General features: G+C 36.3%; 1 protein-coding gene across 2 annotated transcripts; it reads right to left on the minus strand.

Annotated features, from left to right (window-relative positions):
- Window positions 1-4,133: 4,133 nt before the first annotated feature.
- ARL6 (ADP-ribosylation factor-like 6) lies at window positions 4,134-20,288 on the minus strand. Of its 2 annotated transcripts, XM_008941771.1 has the most exons (8): window positions 20,136-20,288; window positions 17,276-17,337; window positions 15,568-15,636; window positions 12,534-12,628; window positions 8,544-8,673; window positions 7,004-7,059; window positions 6,878-6,890; window positions 4,152-4,402 (listed from the first exon to the last, which is right to left on the minus strand). In XM_008941771.1, exons 1-8 carry the CDS (start codon window positions 20,256-20,258, stop codon window positions 4,366-4,368), a joined length of 585 nt encoding a protein of 194 aa, XP_008940019.1. In that variant the 5' UTR covers window positions 20,259-20,288; the 3' UTR covers window positions 4,152-4,365. The 2 variants fall into 2 exon arrangements, with proteins under 2 accessions (XP_008940027.1, XP_008940019.1); XM_008941779.1 differs by lacking the exon at window positions 6,878-6,890 and having other exon boundaries at window positions 4,134-4,402.
- Window positions 20,289-22,997: the final 2,709 nt, after the last annotated feature.

The following is a 22,997-nucleotide window of genomic DNA, read 5'->3' on the forward strand; positions in this document are numbered from 1 at the left end:
TTGTATTGCCAAGCATTCACTTCAATCATTTATTACAATTGCTTCACTGAGACTCAAGAGCTTGGGTTTCTTTAATATTCATTACCATTAGCATGACTACTTCAGCCCAAACAAATTTCTTCGGTACATTCCAATTTCATCGATTTCCTACATCCTTTCCTCACTGCCCTTTCTTCCTTTACTGAGTACTGTTGCAGAACTTTTCAGCAAACTAAATTCGATTCAATAACTATCTTGTTAGGCCTACAGTCTACTTACTGATCTCCAAAGACGGGGTTGTATTTAAAAAGACTGCCCAACATGAAGTTTCAAAATTTACACATTTTACTAAACAAGTTAACCTGATCTTCAAAGATTCCCCTGGAATCACAGAAAAATTACACTCCCTTGTGAGTTGATGCCCCAGTAATATGACTGCAATACAATTAAGTTCATCTTCTGATAAACAATTTGTAAAACATAAGATCATTTAATTGCAGATAAGAGACTTTAGCAGGCTAGCTTTTGTTTTAAGGATTGATTTTGAAGAAGGGTAGTGGGAGTGGGTTTTATGCTGTCTTTATAAAAGTAAAAAAAGTAAACATGGCTGATTCACATGATGAAGTCCTGACATCCATGGAAAGATCAGTACATTATCACATACACGCTGTAATTCTGAGAACAAGAACTTCATATGGCTAGAAAGATTCAGCCAATTAAGTAGCAGTTCAACTGACTGAATATCGGTACATTAATTATGAAGTGGCGGATCACACCAGCACAGATGCTTTCATGATGTAGCTTACTGTGACAGGAGCTAAAGAGCCTCAGAACTGAAGTATGGTTACAGAATATTACTAAAAACATTTGGCATTTGTTATAAGACAGCATTGTGAATCCTGAATCCTAATTAGCTAGTACACATAATATTAATTTTGCATAGTAACAGTGCATTTTACAGTTTAAGCAGTCCAGTATTGGCTGTGCAATAACAATAAAAAAAGATTAGGGTATATCAAGTTAACCCTTCAAGACAAACTTTCCTGACCTTCTGAAAGAGAAGAGTTGAAGCCGTATCTCCATAGTCCCTATTTTTTTATTCTAGTCGTCTGTGACCTTCTCTCATTACCTACATTTTTTCCTCAAAAAAAACCCCCAACCCCCCCCCCAAAAAAAACCCAACCACACACACACACAAAAAAAGCAACCAAACAAAGCTAAAACAAACAGGGGAGGGAGCTGCAAAGTTTCACTAGCAGAGTACTCAGCAAAAGTTAAAGGGAGCAGGCCATAAAGTTTAGGAGCAAGATTTGTAAGGATTTCTGTGAAACAGAAATAAGGCAGGCCAGCAAGAAGAAATGGATGGCAGAAATTAGTCATAAGGAGAGAGATATCCCAAAATAGTAAAAGAAAAAAAAAAACCCAACAAAAAACTTTTAAGATTAAACTGTATTTCTTGGCATAAGAAATGTCTTCTTTTAAGGAGAACTATTTTGAAATAGTCTTAATTTTGTTCCTTATTACTAACAAAATGTTATTTCCTAATTAGAGCTTTTAAGAGTTGAGCTGCTTTCTGATAACACAGGGTTGCACAGCTCTTTTAAAGGAAGAGCTGAAATGCAACATTATCATTGTACATATTACCACATCAGAATGCCTTCCTGTACACAACCAAGCAGTGCAGCTGAGCTGTCAAGTCTAGCCTTTCACAGCAGCTTATCTTTCTTATTAATAAATAAAAAAAGGCAAGTATATTATATTTAGAAGGTTGAGATTAAAATAAGGATCCATTATATTTCCTTTCAAACACTTGGAACTACACTTACTTAACAGAAAATTCCGCAGATTTACTTGATAGCCCCCACTTGCTAAAAGAGATGTAGAAGGCAACAACTTGTATGTGAGAATGACTGCCTTGCATTTCAGCTGAAAATGCTATAGGCTTAAACATTACCAGGCATATTTTAAGGACATTCATAAATACATAGGAGGGCAGTGTGCTTAGTGCACAGAAGCAATAGCACATAACATTGCATGGGGTATAAAGACCAAACTCTCAAAGTCTCGTTCAGTTACTCTATTGTCTTTCAAGTTCACACAATGCATACATCTATAATGGCATAGAGGGGAAAAAAAAAAAAAAAAAGGAATATTCTGCAATTCTCATTTAAACATACAGAAGAACTTGTCTGCTTTGTTCCTAGGGCATGATGAACTTATACTCGCAAACTGTCTGGGTGCATTCAGGTAAAACTCATTAACTATTTTAGGCCCTCAGAAAACAACTCAAAAAAAGCCTTTTTACACAGATACACAAGGCTTTTGTGCAATATATAATAATCCTTGTACCAAATTTAACCTTACTAGTGCATGTTAGGTACCTATGCCTGTACACCATGGGAGGAAGAGCAGTGAACCATGCAAACACTCCCTGGGACATTTTATGTTCACAGAATGATCACAAATGTTCTAGAAGCAAGACACAAGTAATGGCTGAAGCAGTAATGGAAAGAAAAAAGAAAAAAAGAAAATCTAGTGTTTCACTAACAGAACCATCCCCATTCCCATTCCTTCCAACAGACCTCCATCCAGCCCAGTGTCCTGTTAGAGGAACAGAATAAGCTGCTGAACTAAAACTAAATCAAACAAAAAAAAAAACCCTAAAGGGAACAATAATCAACATAACTAACTACTGTTTCCAAAAAAAGGGCTTACTAACAACATCAGAAAGTAAAATGTAAAAGACAGTCGGTTATTTTCCTCAGAGTTGTGGGTCAAAGAACAAAGCAGCAGGTTGAAACACCTTCCCATGATAGTAAAGGCAATCTGTAAGATAAACATAGCAGTCCAACATAGACAAAAATAATCAGAAAGCCATTAAGGTCCAGATTATTCAAGGAAGTCAGATATGCATAGATTTTGTGTAAGAACTTAAATTTTCTTTGGTAGAAAAAAAAATTAATGCCAACTTTAAATCAAATGTTTCATTTAAATAAGTCATATAAATTAAGCAAAATAATTACAAAATACTTATGTGCAGTAAAAGATGTTTCCAAAAAGTCAGAAAAACATCTCAGAATTATATATGGTTTTTCCTTCTCTGTATTTGATTTTGTATAGATATTTAGATTCCAAGTTGGCAGAAGGCAAAAGCTGTCACAGAAGGACACATGACAGATAAATACTTTCATGACAAACTGCACTGTCAGAATTATAGCATCCCGTAAGAAAGATTTTTTACAGCAAGATTTATTTACCTCTGGCAAAGCAGAGTTAACTTTAACTATTCAATAATACCTGAAAGTATGTGAAACTGTTCCACCATTTCAGGTGGGCCCCTTTGTTCCAAATATTCCTCTACTAAGTGACCCCTAGAATGCATGCTTCTAGGAACATTTGTGGGTTTTATATGCTAATAAGAGGGGGGGAAAAAAAGGATCTAGTAAAACAGTGAACTGTCCTTTAACTGTATTTCAAAATATAACTTTCAAACGTATGAGCCTTAAATATCTGAAAGACCAGTCTAGTTTATTAGAAAGTGTAAGAAATATATGCAATTAAAAAAGAAGCCTGGCAAAAGAGATACCATTTTATTACCGTATACAGTGCTATTTCCATTGGAAAACTGACAAAAACAAAACAAAACAAATAAAACTAACAGAAAACCCAAAATCTCTAAGATGTAAAGACCATCAATGAACATATTTAAAAAAACCAAACCACGGCACTTTGTATATTTGAAGTTTTATTAATAGGCATACAAATATAACCGTAGTGTATCACAAAATTCATAACATTTCATTAAAAGCAGTTCCTTAAAAACATCTGCAATCATCTATAACAAATACACTAAATATTTGAATCCTTGTACCTTAAATAAAAATATTCCCCATGAAGCCTATTGTAGGTGGTTACTAAAAACTCAACATCATACTTTATAATTAAAAAAAAAAAATGCAGAAATGCCTACCGATTTTAGGTGCCCATTTTTAGCTATATCATGCAGTTGCATTTCAGGAAGTGCTGATTTCTTTATTCTTTCTCAGGAAAATAAATATTCCTATTTGGTCAAAAGGTGTCCCCCAAAAAACAGAGGGGCATTTCTTGATGGCTAATTATCATCTAAAACTTAAACAAATGAAGATGTTTATTGTTTATCTTTTTTTTTTTAAATATGCTCCCCAGTCACAAGATTCCATTTAATTCATCAGTGTGTGTACCTGAGGTGCTATATTGTCAACATTTAGTTTTCCTGGAAGATACTAGAAGGAAACAAGTCACCACAGTATATTTCAGTTGAACTGTTCATTTTCCTTAGATCATTCTTCCTTTCCAAGGAACATGTACATCTACTGACAAAGTTTGTAAAGGAAGGCTATACATCTTCTATTTATCTCTCATGTCTTCGTTGCTTGAATCTGATCTGGTAATAAAAAGAAACAGCTAGTCTTAACATAAGATGAATTCTTGCTGTATTTTGCTTTTTGAAAACATAACCCAGTATTGTCCAAGTCACCGTACTACGCAAATAAATACTTTGGTGTAGTTACAAGAATGGGGGACAACACAGTCAAGAGTTGTTTTCAACTTGCTCTCTCATCTACTTCTGAAATTTCTCCACAGCCAAGTTGTTTCCCCCAAATGTTGCTCATGAAACAGGATGACTCTTTCACATAATTCAATTTTTATCTCTTTCAGGCTTATTAGGTAACTTTGATCAGAATAAGGCCTGGAAGTTTACTTTATGACGTATGCATTTCAGTTCCCTGTACGCATTTCAGCTTCTATGTAACAGAAAATTAACTAACTTCACAACAGTTTGCTTTTTAATAACTCACATGAAAATGTCTTTGCTCTCAGCAGCCACACTTGTTCATACTGCTGCCCAACTTCCACTCCCCAATCCACTTAAAAAATTCCTTAGAATAAATGTACTGCATCCCCATTACAAAATGTGGAAATCTGCACAATTTCCCCCACTAACAGGGAATGTGATCTGGGCTTAGACTTTGTAGAGAGCCTAGTTTCACCCTACTGTTGCAATAGTAACATGGTAGGGTTTACCCTAACTAGTTGTTGCAATGGTAACCAAATTACAAAATTGGGAGATACACAAACGCAGCCTTTGCTAGGGAAAAAAAGGCAAAACCTTCTGCACCTGGCATCCCCAATCCGCGAACTCCCTGTAATGAGTCTGCAAAAGGTAACTAATGAAAGCACGGCTGTTGACAAGGAAAACCGTGTATTCATTTAACAGGGGTCATTTCCTCCATTTAATTTTATGATATCCACAGGCTGCGATTTAGGGACTACTATAACTTCGGAGTTGTTCCAAATATTTCTATTTAGTACTCTAGGAATGAGGAGGAGAGTCTGAGTAAAAATTTGTTCTTAAAATATCAAAGTCTTCATCTTCTAAAAGCATAACTGCCAAACTACACATACTTAGGAAACAATACAGTTTAAACACAACCCCTTTTAAGGGGATTGTGTGGGTATTGAACCAGGAAGTTGTTAAAGGAAATTTCTAGAGCCTAACCATGAAGAATTTCAGCTCTGAAAATTAAGAAGTTTAACAGTCCATGAGAAGGAAATAGCTATGGAGAGTTAGGTGAATGACACCAGAAGCACCTGATTACTGTGCTTAAAAATCTATGTATGTAACTCAAATAATTTATCAGAAAATATTTAGACAAGCATTTGAGATCCTTTAAAGTAGCTTGAAGCTACATACAACACCATCAACTCAAAATTCGGACTGAAATTTAGAAGGTTGCTAAAAGATAAGCAGAGACTGAAAAATCACAGGAAAATATTACAAAATCAGAGCTATGCCTGAAATTAGAAAAAAGTACATGATTTGGAATCTGCCTCTATGACAACAGGATACAGCAGTGAAGAAAACTCTGTAGTAGTATGCTGGTTCCTCACCACTGAACTGTTTTAGATGGAGAAGGGCAGTCAATCTCTTCGTAGAGCATTTTTGACTAGTATCCCTTCCTCGGAAAATAAGACCAAGTGTTTTTGTAGTCTGTAATAACATGGTAAAAAAACCCATCCTTCTAATTAGCAGTAAGGATTCCAAGTAGAAAGGACAGTCTGGTATCCATGGATAGATGGAGATGTTAAATCGGGCACAACGTTGGACAGTATTTAGCTGCATTTTGAAGGAAACGAGCTTAGTGGCACCGATTTTTGGAACATTGCTGACATCTAGTGGTTGCTACAGCACAGAACATGCCAGTACAGCGAAAACGTCTTCAGGTACAGACTATACTACACTACCTAATACACTCACAATGTGATCAACTTCAATTAGGGAGCTAAAATTAGAATGAGTCTACCAAAACAATACCACACTTCACTATTCTACACATTTAGCACTGAACGAGAGGACATGAGAGACCAGATCTTTGCCAATGTACAATAGAAAGATATACAGCATCAATATCAAGTTTGTAAATAGAAATGTGTATGTAATACACTGTCTAAGCTGATCTGGTATTTTCTATGTAGTTATGATTGTCTTCATAAAATCGTTATAATGTAAGCTATCCTTTTTTTCGCTCCAGATTAAAGAGCTGAAGTATCAAAACTACTCTATTTGTCTGTGTATTTTGCTTAATCTTACAGCCTGCTTATGCACCGTCTCCTGATACATAATGTTACGTAAAACTGGGACAGGACAGTAAGAGTAACTTAAAGAATAAACTGATTTTTTTATTGTGATAATTCATAGCACAGGAGCTGTTATTATTTACATGAAAGTGTTACAGTCTTTGCAAGAGTATGATTAATATTTTACAGTACTGCACTTCAGTTGCAGCAACTGTCATGATCCTTTGGATGTTAAGGAGGTAAATGAAAGACAAATAGGATATAGAGCATCAATACTCACTGTGTAATTTGATCTGACAGCAGAAGTGGACAGAAAGAAAACAAAGGAAATAATAAAGAAAAAAACTTACAAAATGAAAAAGTTTAACAGAATTAAAAAAGAGCAAAAGTATTACATATGATATACCTTGGAGCCAATCCACACCTTCTTGCAATCCTTCTCCTTTAAGAGCATCACTGGCACTGAAGGAAACAAAATCAAATTACCAAAATATTGTAAAAATACCAGTTTCAATAAAGTCATCACTGTACCTGCGTTTCACAGAATTACAAAGTAGTATCAAGTACAATTCACTTAAATTTTCTTCACATGGATAAGGCTGCTTCTCAAGTGATGTATTCTAGATTACCTCCCCAATATGGAAACACCAGTTCAAGATGTGATCATTTTAATGCAAGTTTCAAGGCAAATGAATTGTTCCTTAAACATGAAGGGTTCTGGAAGTGCTCCCACTCAAGGCAGCCACGTAACTCCCTCCTCACATTATGCTACAAAAGACTACCTAGAACAAGAGCAATGAAGACTAGGATGACTTAGGTTGGAAAAGACCTTTAGAGATCATTGAGTCCAGCTCCCATAGTGTTCCTAGACACAGCAAGAATTTCGGAGTATTGCTGGAAGAAGGTATAGTGTGTACGCACATCATCATAACAGCAACTCTAGGAGTGTCTCTTAATATATATTAGTATTAAGCTACCTTGAAAACAGTGTAAATCTACCTTTTGAATCACAGGGGTATTACTGTTTAAAACCCCCTCATTCTTCAGCTTCTAAAAACCAGCACATCAGTGAACCTGGACTGTTACTGTGGTTAGCTATAAACTTATCTTCCAAGGAGCCTGGAATTCATCAGTGTAATTTCTGAGACAAAAAGCAGTGACCCCAAAACAATGCCCAGGTAGTCAAGTTAATATTAAGGGCCTAAAATAAAAACTGTTGTTTTCAGAAGTGTTAACTGGTGATTTTGCTTTAGTTTTATTTACTTTATTTATTCACTTTTTATTTATCTGAGGACTTTAGTAATAAAAAAATCTAATTTCTATTAAACACTTCACATAAAGGGAGAGTTTTTTCCCTTGTGAACACTGGCACAAAAATCCTTCTGTTTATATGAAAGCTTACATCCTTCAGAAAGAAAAGACACTAGCTCTTAGAACTAAAAATCCCCTCAAATGTTACGTGGTACAGAGAGCACAGTGTCCCTCTGAGTTCACTTGAGAACAGTTCACTAAACGGCCTTTCAAGAGTTGTTTACTAAAGCATCTGCAGAGCCAAAAAAACAACTCTAAGGGTGTTATTTTTTTAAATTCTGAAACCTGCAAGACAAAGTAGCAGCAGCACTCTAATAACACTCTGATATAAATTCTACTCAATTTCCCAGCAAAAAAATAATAAAAGCTATTTTTCTGATAAGAAGTCCTCCTTTTCATTATTTGGGTAACGGTCCAATTGTGAAAATTTTCAAGACAGTCTATATGAATTGATTGTGTGTTTAAAACAAGTTTCATAGCAAGTATTGTAACATTACTACTGTTCCCATATGTGGCAGCACCGCATTTTATGTGCTTAGTTTACTTTATGTTACATAACACTGAACAGTATGACAGAGATAAAATATGAACTTACAAAGTACACCCAAAAAAAGGGCAGAAAAAGGGAAATTTACCAGATATGCCAAGGCTTGTCTTTGATGTTTTCTAATGACAATAACTGAGATACTTTCACAGATGATATTGCATCCCTGAGGTCCATCTTGTTAGCAAAGAAGAGAATAGGCAGTCGACGGTGCTTAATATCTAGGCATGAGCAGAGACAGAACTATTATGACGTTTATGGAACACATTCATCTCTACAAGTAATAAGCTACAAACAATACATGAAGATATTTTGCTTACATGTAACTGAAATTCTCTGAAGGTTGTATCCTACCAAGATGCACTATTGGGTCACATGGCCTCTGATTCATCCTTCAAGAATGCTCACAAACTTTCTGGCAGGCTTTGGGATCTTCCACCCCTCTCCCCCTACCTTAAACATACATTTAAAGCTGTAGGTATCAATTTCTGGTGAAGCTGAGGAACAGATCAAACAACCACCTACAAATACTACACATCTCTGCTTAGTGAGGACTGGATGTGTAAAATGGACAGAAAAATTATTTGTGTTCGTTCATAACCTTGTAACAGCAGCTGCATAAAAGTAGTCTGAATTATCCTTTAGCATCCTGGAAAACATCCATGACTTCATAAAATAGGAAAAAGATGCACATGTCTGGACATTACTTATCCTACCTTCACTTGGAAGACTCTTTTTCCAGAAGCTTGTGTCAGCAAGAAGTGAGAACTACAGACCAAACCAAGTATACTGCCAATTTCTGGCATGCTTACACATTCAAAAGCATAAGTCTTGCTGATTACCACAAAAGACTACAGTCATTGGAAAGAAACAGAGTACACTTTCTTAAACATGACAGATGCAAAACTGCCAAAAAATTACTAGCACCAATTACAAACTGTAAGAATTTTTCACATTATTTAAACAAAGGATGAATTACAGGATTAGGGGAAAAAAAACCAAAATCTAGATTTGAGTCATCAATTTTTGATGGGAAAAGAAATTAACCTCCCCCATGATGAAAACTGCTACACAGGCTCTTTTTAAAGTAGCAAAAAGAAAAGGTTATTTCACATAGGAAGCAAGCTAAAGATTTATTTTAAAACTTTAAACATAAGCCAGATGCCTCTATAGAGTGGGCAGGGGGACAAAAAGAGTGGGGACAGGGACAACCACCCCCATACCTAAAGAAGCTGCCAATGCTGAAGTGGTCTGAATCTTCTTAATCTTTCTTTTCAAACCCCCTACTGAACCTTTCCACAAAACCAGTGGAGATAACACTATTTACCCATACTCTGAGATCATGAGTGCTGACAAAAGCTCTGACAATTTCCACAACTATTTGCACTCTCTGGAGCTATTTTTCCCTCCGATATCCTCTAACATAAATCAAAGTCCTCACAATACAAATACAGGGTATCAATAAATCTCTGGTTTGATTCCATAACTGAAAGGCTTTTGTGTTTCCCAAATGAAACTTTTACATTAACCTACAGCATAATTAAATGAAGTCTAGTACCCACAGGTTGCAGGTTACGGATAAATTAAAACCACAGAAATGAGCTGACATATTTTCAAATAGTCAAGTTAATCAAGGAATTGTCATTGGTTTTTTAGAGGAGTTAAAAAGGGCACAACCTACTCACACAGACTCATAAATATACACTTAAAGATGCCTGTCTAAGCAAAGTGGTGATTGCAGAAAGTTATGTTGTTCTCTATCTTATGACATTGATTCCTACTATGTATATTCCCTCCTTCCCCCCGTTATTAATCGAAAGCTAACATTTTCTAGTTGCAAGTAGTTATGAGTTAATACATTAAAAAACCAAAACAAAAACAGCAAAAACACAAACCAAACAAACAAAAAACACAAAACAAAACCCAAAAAAACATTCCAGACACTAGATATGTGTGATGTGTAATTTTATACAAAGAATTTCAAATTTATAGGAATTTCAGTTTATTTTAGAAGCATGTGCTGAAGGTCAATTGAGCCAAGAGTCAATATCTAAAATAAGTAGTCTATAGCCTACCATCTTGCAGACCACTGAAGAATGAAGTTTGATTAAAAATATAATATGATAACAGTGATCATTAAACAAGTTATTTGTAGAATGTGTTGTCCATTTATGTAAGTAAAAGTAATTTACAGTTCTGATTCACAGAACAGTCCCAGCTAGTACAACTTCTAACCCTGTTAGTGCTTCACAGTACACATTCCCCTTCCACCTGAAAACTTCAGGCAAAGTCTGGCAAAAAGAGGAGGAACTGTTTTACTTTTTGCTAAGATTTTCAGAGACAGGAATTGATTCAAGGTTGTTATCCTGCATCCATTTAAACTGTAAGTAAACATGTAAATCTAAACTATTCCAAGAGGTTCACAGAGGCAGAAGCATAGGTGGTGTGAAAGTAGAGTATGCAGGAAGAAAGGCAGGACAGTTATACAAATAAAAATACTCCTGTAGTAAAACAGTTACAGATTGGTTCAGTTAACAGCTACTTTTATCAAACATTATCACTAAGAGAACTTTTTATTCTCTCTTTGGTTCTCTTAGATGTGAACTGTCAAAATCCAAAACGATAAACCAGCAACACTGTTGCTGCATTTGAGCTAAGTTGCTCCAAGGCAGAAATAGGCAACTTTGGCCCTTTCCTCATTTTAGGGAATGTACAACGTGGCCATAGCTATGGTCTTCAGAACTAGAAGAACACATCAACAATTGAACAGCACTGCCCTGCTAGATCCGCATTAATAACCTGTTAATGCTTAAATGAAAAGCCCTGCCTCAGCCTGCATCTCGCGAGTCTTAACGTTTTCACTCTTTTTCCTTCTAATAAACGGGTAACTTATTACAGCAATCTTTACCTGTCATCCTTGGTCCTACGTGGTTTCCATTTTACCAACAGAATCACCTTTTACCACCGTGGTTAATACCTGCTTTGGTACAAAGTTCCCTGGTGCCTCTGCAATCCAACTGCAGCCTTTGGTTCACCTCATCCTCCCCTTTGACCTTTGCAAGACTGTCTTTTCAGTCTCTGCATTTTAAGTGGCCCATACCCTTGAACACGAAATTTAGAGGGCCCAGTGAGCTAACACACACAGTCAGCTACAGCATCTTTCTTTATGAACCCACATATTACATGCAGTCTGCATGGAAAATAAAATCACAGTACCAAAACTGATCCTATCACATTAACACTTCATTAGAAATGCAAGTCAGCTTCTCCCTTCTTTCAGCATGGTAAACCCACAAGTTAAGGCTACAGCAGCTTAAAAAATAAACAAGAAATTACATGATTATTTAACCTTTAAATTTCTTGTATGTATTTTTATAATCTGGTTAGTCAGACCAACCACCTAAAGTGCTGAAAGTCAAAATTGCACGCTGCTTACAAAAACATTCCAGCAATGTTGGCTATACAGAAGGGAGAAGAAGGGAAGAACTGACTGATCTCAAAACGTAATTAAAAAGGTGTGGCCTCTGTAAAACAATAAAAATAAACCCCCCTAAAACCAAGCCCTCAATCGTGAATCCTCTCATATTTCTCTTTGATCCTGTGTGTATTTTTAATAGGCAATTAGAACTAACTGGCGTTATTAGTCCTCCTTATTTCTGGCTAAAGCATAATAATTAAAAAAAAAAAAATTATGAAGATGAAAAAAAGAAATTAAAAGTTACATTAAAGGAATTAGCTGTCTTCATGGAAAAATCCAGACAGGGAGATACTTCTTTGTATGTGTTCCTCATCACATACAGGCTCTCCAGCTTCCAAAGGGTCACAGTCTATTCTTCCTCAAAACAATGCAAATTTTGATCTATATTGATTAATAAGAGACCATCAGTGTAGCCAATTGAAGTATGATCAGTTTGTAGGTGTGAATAAGTATTAAAAAAAAATAAAATATCAAAGTCTATTATTGTCCTCGTATTCATGAATGGCTAAAATATTTGCAAAATACTCAGAATGCGTCAGATAAGGGCTTTTCTTAAGGCAACATAATAAATATGGAGACAGAAGGGGAAAAAAGCCTCCTCACCTGGATGATTCAGAAGGGTGTCAAGTTCTTCTTTGGCCACAACCATTCTTAATTTGTCACTGCTATCAATGACAAAAATAATGGCTTGGCCTTCTCTGCGTAACATAAAAAGAGCAAAGAGGCAAATTATAGGTTCTCTTAAACTATGATAAAGAAAAGGCTTCAGAAGAAACACCAAAAAAAGCAAACAAATATGTGTTTTTTTCCCCCTTTAATTTTTGTTATTTACCATTAATGTTTGAATCCAGTCTTATTTCTGAAATTCAGTCTTCTGGTAACATGTACAATTTTTTGAGACATGAGGTTATTAGCTGCGTGACTCATACAAAGTTTAGTCTACGCAGACCCTTCAGAAAAGACTGATTTCACTACTGAGGCTGAAAAATGAACTCTGAAAATGTAACCAAATGTAACAACCAATGTATTCTGACAGTGCAATCAGACAAAGAAAATGTCAAGGCAAGTTTCTGTAGAAATCATTTCTTTCCTGCACTAAACCAAGTAAATTTAGAGAAAGGTCAGTTACCTTCTTAGAAAAAAATATGTCCACAGCTGTAGTACAACTAGGCATATGCAGATTAATTTAACTTTTACGGAAGTCTGCATACACAGGGTCTTCCTTTTGTTTGAATAACAGGTAAAATCTTTCAACTATTTCAAATTATTGGGACATTTCGCTGACAGCATGATCAGTCACAACATATACCAAATTATTCAAATTATCAATTCAGGATATTTTATGATTTGATGTTCCATTTATTGAAACTTATTTGAAAGCAAAATTAAATCTGACCAATTCAGACGAACAGTTATAAACATCCACAAAAAGTATTTTTAATTTACATTTTAATGTAACAGTCACTTCTCCTTCATTTTGCATTTCTCTGAGACACTATTACAGATACATTCTTCACCCCCGATCATCACCTACCTTTGTATTTTAATACGAAACAGTCCTAGACAACTGAAAAGCAGAAATAACTTGACTAGCCTACGACTGTATAAGAAGGTCCATTATTTCCTGGAGTACAGAACAACTTTAATAGCCAATAAGGCTTTTGCTTATTACCTAAAAATGCCTGTAGTAAAAATACGCACATACAGTATTTTTCTAGAGTAATCAGAGTCCTAGCATGTACCTACTACCAAAAAAATAACTTCACAAACAAGTAACAGTAAAAGGAATACAAAATGAGTTTACATATACTTAAGACAAATGTACTTTGAGGACATCCAAGAAGATATTTTCAAGCCAAATAGAAGAAAAGGGCAACCTTCAAGTATTCCAAAGCAGCTACTCAGACAGTTGCTCAGATTTGATTGCCATTTTGCAATTCTAGCAAAATTAAACCTGGGTTAACTTTGTAAACCAAACAGCACATAATTATTTTTATACTATTCTTAGAAGTTAAGCTTAAATACGTGACTACGGCACTGTCTGTGGAGCAAAGATGAGTACAAGTGCACACTCCACTGTCAACATTACCTCAGAAACTCCCCTACTGTAAAGATGAAAAAGTAATTTATGCCACACAAGGGATAATTTACTGCATTAAATTACAGCTGTCAAAAAAATTATTTGCTTATGAAGCACTCTGCTAGCATTCTGAGAGCAGCCTAAGGGCATCAGTCATTGAAATCCAAAAGATCTGAGACGTAAATCTAGTATTCTTGAACAATGAAGACCTCCTACCCTCACAACATGTTTTCAAATTGCTAATTTATACTTTGCACAGAAAATATATTGTTAAACCTTATACTTTAAGCTTCATAAAATTAAATAGTAATATTTAATCTATATTATAATCTTAATAATTTCTCCATTCTATTTCTCCAAGATATTTTTGTGTGGTTTACTACTCCTCACTTTAGATCATCATCATGCATGACAGAATGAAACTATAAATCAACATTCAAGTTTCACTAGAAGCTAGAAAAACAGAAAATGGTGTCTATTACCAATAAGGCAATACCACAGTGTTACGAAGTACAGCAAACTGGGCTGTATCAAAAGAAGTGTGGCCAGCAGGATGAGGGAGCTCATTCTTCCCCTCTACTCTGCCCTCATTAGAACCCAATCGGAGTACTATGTCTAGCTCTGGAGCCCCCAGCAAAAGAAGGACATTATCAGAGGGCTGAAGCAACTCTCCTACAAGGACAGACAGAGTTGGGGTTGTTCAGCCTGAAGAAGAGAAGGCTCTCAGATGACCTTGTTGTGGCCTTCCAGTATCTGAAGGAGGCCTATAAGAAAGCTGGGGAGGGACTCTTTAACAAGTATTTGTAGTGATAGGACAATGTGTAATGGCTTCAAACTGGAAGAGGGCAGATTTAGATTAGATGTAAGGAAGTTCTTCACTATGAAGGTGGTGAGACACTGGATCACTTTGCCCAGGGAAGTTGTGGATGGTCCATTGCGGGGGGCGTTTCCAAGACCAGCTTGGATGGGGCTTTGCACAGCCTGGTTGGTCTGGTGGGAGGTGTCCCTGCCCATGGCAGGGTGGTTGGAAATAGATGATCTTTAATGTTGCTTCCAACCCAAACCATTCTATGACTCTGTGAATATCCTAACGAATAACATTTAAGACCACTTGGTCACATTCTTAGTAATATGTGTCTCATTCTCTGAGGCTAATTTCCCCTCAATTCTAAAGATCTCTGCCATCAGCCAATATCTTTTGGGTCTTAAGTCATTTAGCTATGAGAAGAGGAAAAATAGGAAACCTAACTCATCGTGATACTTTCTTACAGGATTAGTTTTCAAGTTTCAACATTTAAATCTCATCTCTAACATGCTCCCTCAATCTTTGCATCAACAAGATGCCTCCAAAAGCATGCTGATTAACTGCATATAATTTTTTTTTCATTTTTTAGAACAGAAAGAAAAGTTCCATTTATACAGAATGACCTTTGTCAAACACCAACTGTAAGTCTTCTGAGTTATTTCTAACCACTAGATATTATCATATTTCTGTTTAAATAAACTACACAACAGCTAATATGAACAGCAGTGCTTTAAAATAAGTGATAGGCTTACTTGTAGTAATGTTCCCAGAGGTTTCTGTATCTCCCTTGACCTGACATATCAAACACTGTGAAAGACAAACTGCAAAGAAAAGATATGCAATGAGGCACAAGAACAATGAAAAAAAAAAAAAACAAACAGACTATTTTCTTTGTTGCACTGACAGAAAAAAGCCAGATCAAATTGAACCCTAATCAACTGAGAAAGATGTCAAAGCTCTGGTTATTCTATCTGCCTTCAAACTGTTCTACCCAATTTTGTGGTCATGTTATAGATATATTTCACAATGGAAAATTTGAATGGAAAAAATGGAAAATGGAAAAATGGAAACTTGTTTGTTCTCTGAATAAAAGAGCTAAGCCAATTATAAAAAATTACATCAAATACAAAGTAAACTCCCATTCAGCCTCACTTGTTATCATTTTGATATCAAATATTGCTTATAAAATTCATATGAACTGTGACTTAAAATCCACAGCCTGTCTTAAGTTCTGTCCCTAGGGAAGCATCAATAACATTCAAAGGCTACTGTATGCAAAATAAAAGACTTTTTTTTAAAAAAAAAATCCACCTTAAGAAAAAAAAAAACCCTTCTGGTAATAACAGATTACCTTAGGTAGAGTCTTAAATAGCTCCCCAAGTGGAGGCCACAGGAAAATGAAGAGGTTTAGGGAAGGAAGCTCTCCAGACATCCTTTCCACTCTCAACATAATCCATTTCTAGACTAGCTGCTCTGCCATATATAACGTTACTAGCAACCTCCAAACAATCTTTTGATTACAATAGTAGATTAATGAGATTTTGGGGTGGAGGTGGGTTGATCTGTTTGTTTGGGTTTGTGTGTGTGTGGTTTTCAGTTTGTTTGTTTTAAATCGATCTACCTGGTGTATTTGCAGGCCCTGTCTCCTGCTCTAGGATCAGAGTACAGGAAAGCAATAGAAGTTGATTTACATTCTCACACAGCCAAACCCCAGATGTGTCTTCCGTGCTTTACTGAGACAGAATACACTTGTGTGGGACTGATAGGTTTCACATTTTTATAGGAGGCTCATCAGCTCAAGGAATGAACAACTTTCTTGTAGATCTCTCATCCAGTGGGGCATACTGCCTCGACTGAAGACTAACTACAACCATTAAAAAAACAGGCTACAGAAGAATAAAGTAATATGTAATGTTACATCCTTGAAGTGTTTTTGTCTCATAGCATTCCTTTTCTAAATCTTCACCTTCATTCTACTAATTATTTTTTCCTCTTTTCCCTGACCTTTGCCCTTACCATATTTACATTGCTAACACTGTAGCCATCATTTTTCATTTAATGAGATTAGACTGCCATCTATTGAGAGTCCTTCCAGTGAGAGTACTTAATGGAATATGTTACCATTTTAGCAACCACCTCTCCTCAAGTCTGTAACAGTGCTCTATTCTTAAATTCTTAGCAGAGAGAAGTCAGATGCTTACACACCTCATTGCAAAATATATATATGTATATATTTTATACACACAGTTTTATAGCAGCACAAGACATACAATATATAACACTGTGAGTCCTGGATCATAATGAGGACTCTTGGTACTACTAGATTTTAGCAAACTGCATGTCACATCATTATACTACCACATGTTATACTCAGCTACATCCCACTGAAAGAGGTAATGAAGTCCAAATGTTGTACATTAATTACTACCACTAAATGGAGAAAATTAAAGAAACTACTACCTTGATGTCTTGAATTTCTCTATACTGAATCCTATTGTTGGAACGATGTCCTGAGTTTGAGCCTTTAAAGGAAAGAAAGTATAAATTTTACAATCAAGTTAGACAACGTAAATATTGAAATATATTTGAAACACAGTAGATTACAGATCTATATTTCCCCAAATTGTGCAAAACAAAAACTTTCCACAAATCCAGATAATTTACATTGAAAAAGTTACAGTATTTAAAAATCAAGGCTTTGTATTTTCTAGGAAATTAACACTATTGGACTACAGCATTGCAGACATTTTAGCTTCCAGAGATTCCATCCTTTACATGAGACTGTATGTACATGCATGTGTGGATATTACCACTGAAATAAATAGGAGCTAGGTTAACATGGGAGATAACACCTTGAAGATTATGACTGACGTCAAAGTTCACAATATTTGTGCACTTTGGAAATCACAATGTCAACCTAAACAAGGCTGCACAATACCCCAAGCCTCTTAGATAAAAGAGAATCATAGAATAATAAAATGGCTTGGGTTGAAAGGGTCCTTAAATACCCTCTAGTTCTAACCGCCCTGCTATAAGTAGGGACACCTCCCACTAAACCAGGTTGCTCAAAGACACATCCAACTGGGCCTTGAACACTTCCAGGGATGGGGCATCAACAACTTCTCTGAGCAGCCTGTTCCAGTGCTTCACTGCCCTGACAGTAAAGAATTTCTTCCTCACATCTCACCTAAATCTCCCCTCTTTGAGTTTAAAGTTATTACCTCTTGTTCTATCACTACAAGCCCTAGTAAAATGTCCCTCTCCATCTTTCCTGTAGGCTCCTTTTAGGTCCTGGAAGGCCACTATAAGGTCTCCCCAGAGCCTTCTCTTCTCACGGCTTCTATCAAGATGTTAGACTGGCTATACTCCCATCTTTTATCCACAGACTAGATACTCTATTCTGACATTGGGAATTATACAGCAGATGTTACACAATGGCCTAACCATAGTTCTATTCAAACTACTAAACCACTGGATGAAATCAGCATTTGCCACAGAGGAATGACCAAAACATAAAGCATTATAACCAGATTTACTGCTGAGCTAGCCAAGGAACCTACCAGCTATGTTGGTACAATAGAATAGCTCCTTTAAGAAGCATCAATACTGAGCAGGGGGAAAGGTCACATTCCTTAGATTACAGAGCTGTCTGAGACACGCAATCCTTTTACAGACTTTCTAGAGCCCCTTATTATAAACAGTATCTATAATCAGTTGACTTCTGGCATACAACTGAAGCAAGGTTAGCTTGTCCCTTGCAGATTTATTATGAAGATGGCATTCTACCATTGTAAAAAGTTTAGTCAGCAGTTACTGTCAAGAAGGGAAAATTTGTGCTGCAGAGAAGGTGTTACTTATTTATTTCAAGTGTTATTTTTCAGGCCCAGAAGAAACAGTTGCAAACAGATGGAGAAACACTTGCATTTGCTAGACACCCAGTATATTGTTCCTAGGGTAAAGCAGCAGCTCTTCTTAAGCAGACAAAGTTGATCCAGAGTTCAAAATCATCTGTCCATTTAACTTACTAACAGTAAACAATTACATCAAGTCTGATCAAGTGACATTTGTCGCATATCAGAGAATTTATCATGTCTTGCAAGGATAGGACTTACACAAGTTGTATGCCAAGCCACTCTCACAAAGCATCACATTAAAGGAAAAAAATCAGAATTAAGTTGTCATTACACAATTTACAGTGAAGCAAACAAATTATATTTATTCTACTTGTGTGATTCCCTTGAGATGTTCCCTAATACCTATTGTTATGATAAATCTTGAAGTCTGAGTTTAGCTCTAGTTATACATCCTTTACAGCTTAAGGCATGACATAAAACCCCTGTTACAATAAAGATCTCAAAAATTACATATATGTATAATTTGCCTGGTATAAACTGTACCATTTCCCTCAAACAACTGGCATGAGATAGTAATCAGTTTATAGTCTTTGTTTATAAACCTATTTCATTTTCAGTGGAAGAATAATTGCCAGGAATGGAAGAGTAGCCGACATTTTACCATGTTACTTTTTAAAACAATTTCCAGTGGTACTTTTCAGGAAAAGTTTGATGGAAATTAAAAAGCAAAAGCCATGTGCTGATGTAAACAACAGAAATCACGGTTTCCCAGATGCATATAACAAAGCAAGATGCAGAAGCCTCTGGCTTTGCATTTGCCTACCAACATTCACCTGTTTTCACTCCACAAACATACCTAGAAACAAGATAATCCTACTTTAAATTTTGCTTAGAATACTATGCACTCTTAGTGACCTGAAACACTTTTCACTAGATGAATGAACTGGAAGTATAACTGCTACTTATTTTGAAAGCCATTCTGCTTTGAAAATGAAGTCACCATTAAGTGTGCAAACTCTAATTGTAACAGGCCCCATTATTTATTACATATTTATTATTTCTAAGGAAGAGAATTAAATTAACATGATAAATGTAGGCAATAATACAAGTTGTTATACGAGTGTGTTAATCCCAAACATTTAACACCACTTGTAACTGCAATCCTGTAGCAATGATTTAAGTAACTTAAGAAAACTGTTGTAGATGATTGTTTCAGTCATCGTAAACCCTTCCTCATTGGGTGATTTTAGAAAAAATGTGCCAAACAGCAGTGGTGGGTTTCTTTGGTAATTTTTCATAATATCCACATGGATGCTTCTATTTAGTTTTAGTTAGAAATTCTTGAAATATATTTGTTCTACTGTACTAAATAAAAAAAAAAATAGTATAACGGCACGCAAAACCATTTTAAACAAACATCAACTCTGCAGTAAAAACATCAACAGTGAACTAAGCAGGCTACTTACATTTGAAGGTTTAAGTTTATTTATGATCGTGGTTTTGCCGCTATTGTCCAAGCCAAGGCACACGACATGAACCTCCTTTTTCTTCAGCCCAAGCCATCCCGCCAGCTTGTCAAACAGTCCCATAATTGTGGCTCAACTACACAGGGACCACCTGTTGTTCAGAAAATCAGAAAAGGAAATAGCTGTTGGGAAACAGTACAGCAGTGCTAGCACAGTAGGTGGGCATGTGGCTAAACAGTCCTTAAATTTTTAAAAGGACAGTGTGAATAATACGCTATGCAAACACTGTGACAGCAGGTTTGCTTGGTATACTAAGCAAATGGAGTGTAAGCTGATTATAGCCAAGAGGCCTTGATACAAAAGCAGATTGGCCGTTTATAGCCCTGTCTATATAATGCAATGTCCTTGATTCACTGGTAGCAATATTGCCATCATTCTGAGCAGTCCAAATAGGAGCACACTTGCAATGCCTCCTTAACTTCCACCAAAGAGAAAAAAAGGAAGACTTCCATTTTACTACACTGTCCATAGTCTAATCTGTCATCATAATTTAGACAACAAAGCAAAACAATATTTCCTTCCTTCTGCACTTGCTACATAATCTAGTGAACCCTGAGGTAAATAAAGTACCCTCTGTCAATTCAATTCAAACTCTAATTGTAACAGGCTTTGCCAATATTAACATGTATAAATTAGGAACCTGTTCACTACAAATAGAAACTGATTATAATATATCCAATGAACATGAAGCCAGACACCATAATATTCACACACATGTCAGGTAGCTGCCAAATTCCTAGTCCTACCCAGACACCAGCTGAAGTTACCTGGAGTAGCGTATTTGAAGGAGCTTATACCACATGTTCCCTTGAGGTGCCTGGCTGAATATACTTTGCAAAGAGGATAACTCGTCTGTCCTGAACAAATCTCACCAAGAACAATTTCAGCAATCAGACAGGTGAAATATTAATGATGCATTCATTAATAAAGCATTTAATAAATGCCAGAGAAATTTTGTGGAGTGCTAAAGGCTGTTTTTTCTTTTAATAAAGCAAAAATTCGCAGCATTGGACAACTCAGACTGTGGTTTTAAATACCCAGAATATCATGGCATGAGGAAGAGCAAAAAACATCAATGACAAGTATTTGGTCTCATTTTTCACCAAGTGATTATAAAATGATGATGAACTTCATTTTAACAGAAAAAAAAATTTACTAATTTTGAGCTTGTCACATAAGTCATCACATTTGTTTACAGTATCATTTTTTTTTTTTTTTGAGATTCTTTTTAAAGCTTTATCTAGTGCATTTTGACTCAAGGCTGGTAGTGATCTACTGAGTAGCAACGTGTGTAACATCTACACACAGTTGTCACCAGATGAAACAAGCCAAACATTAGTTACAGCTATTCCTTCAAACAAAAATAAAAATGATTTTTCTTTCAACTGTCTTTATTTTATGCCCCACTCCTTTTTAAATATACATACAACTCTTAAAGCAGCTTAAGGATTGCTGTTTATTATCAAATTAACCTGACAAAATGCTGCCCTAAAATGTTACTTTCTAGTCCAATCAAAAGCCTTATCTACATGTTCTAGACAATACGGTAAAAAAACCAAACCAAGACAAGACCAAACCAAACCTTGAAGGTACTCTTAAAATGGAAGAGGAGAAAATGCAAGAACTTAAAAGATACTTCTATGGCTTCACTTTTAAATCCAAAAGCATAAATACACATTCTTTGACAACAGCTCCTAGCAACATTTTAATTAGAGACTTTTTTTTTTTTTCCTAGAATTTTTCATAGCAGCTGGCAAAGTCATTATTTAAGCATACAACAGGGAAATGTACCCCTGACTTCTTCCCCCAACCCTTTTCTCCCATTCCTTTTCTCAGCTGTGAAGAGTTAAGAGCCCACACAGGTTCCTTTTTCTGGCAGCTGACACACAATGCTGTATAGCTACCTATGTTAGACTTATCCTAAAATTATTTAAGGTAGAGTCTGGTCCAGGGACTTGTTATCGAACTCCATAAAACTTTATCATAAACTGTAACCCTGTCTGAAGCATCAGATATTAACACTTATTACTACCCAGGCTGTGCAACTCATGAAGACAAACCAGTCGTGAATAATTTAGAGAAGTAGTGACCCGCTGCTAGGAAGCAGAGCCAGGTGAGCCACATATCTCTCCAGATACTCCCCTGAGAGACAACTGAGAAGGCACAGCCAGCTCCCTCCAGTGGCTGCCGAACAAGACATCTCTCCAATTACTAGCACACCAAGCCAAAAGCAACAATCCATTGAGTGCTTTACACACTGCAGTTTTGAGCTTTGAAGAAGGCAGAGATCTGCAGAAGAGCAGATGACCTGCAGAAGTCCCTCCCAAACTAAAATCATAGAATTGTTTCGGTTGGAAAAGATGTTTAAGATCACCAAGACCATCATTAACCTCACTCTACCAAGTCCACTGCTAAACCATGTCCCTGAGCACCATATCTACACGACTTTTAAACATGACTGGGGTGGTGATTCAGCCACTTCCCTGGCCAGCCTGTTCCAAAAGAGGAAGTTTTTCCGAATACCCAGCCTACCCCCCGCCTGTCACAACTTGAAGCCATTTCCTCTTGTCCTATTACTTGTTGCGGCTGACCGGCACCCACCTCTCTACAAACGACACTAAAAGTACATTTAATTCACACGGATTTCTCAAACATAATCGCTAAGATACCAAGGCTGCCAAAGCCGCCCACAGGAGGCTCTTTCACACAGGTATAATTTAAAACACTAGCTGTAGTTTATGCGGTATTGTTTTGCAGGCCCCCGACTCCCACCGCACCCGGGGTGAGCAGGCGGGGAGCCAA

The sequence above is a fragment of the Merops nubicus genome, unplaced genomic scaffold, assembly GCF_000691845.1.
Source record: "Merops nubicus isolate BGI_N331 unplaced genomic scaffold, ASM69184v1 scaffold15780, whole genome shotgun sequence".
In the NCBI taxonomy this organism is placed as follows: Eukaryota; Metazoa; Chordata; class Aves; order Coraciiformes; family Meropidae; genus Merops; species Merops nubicus.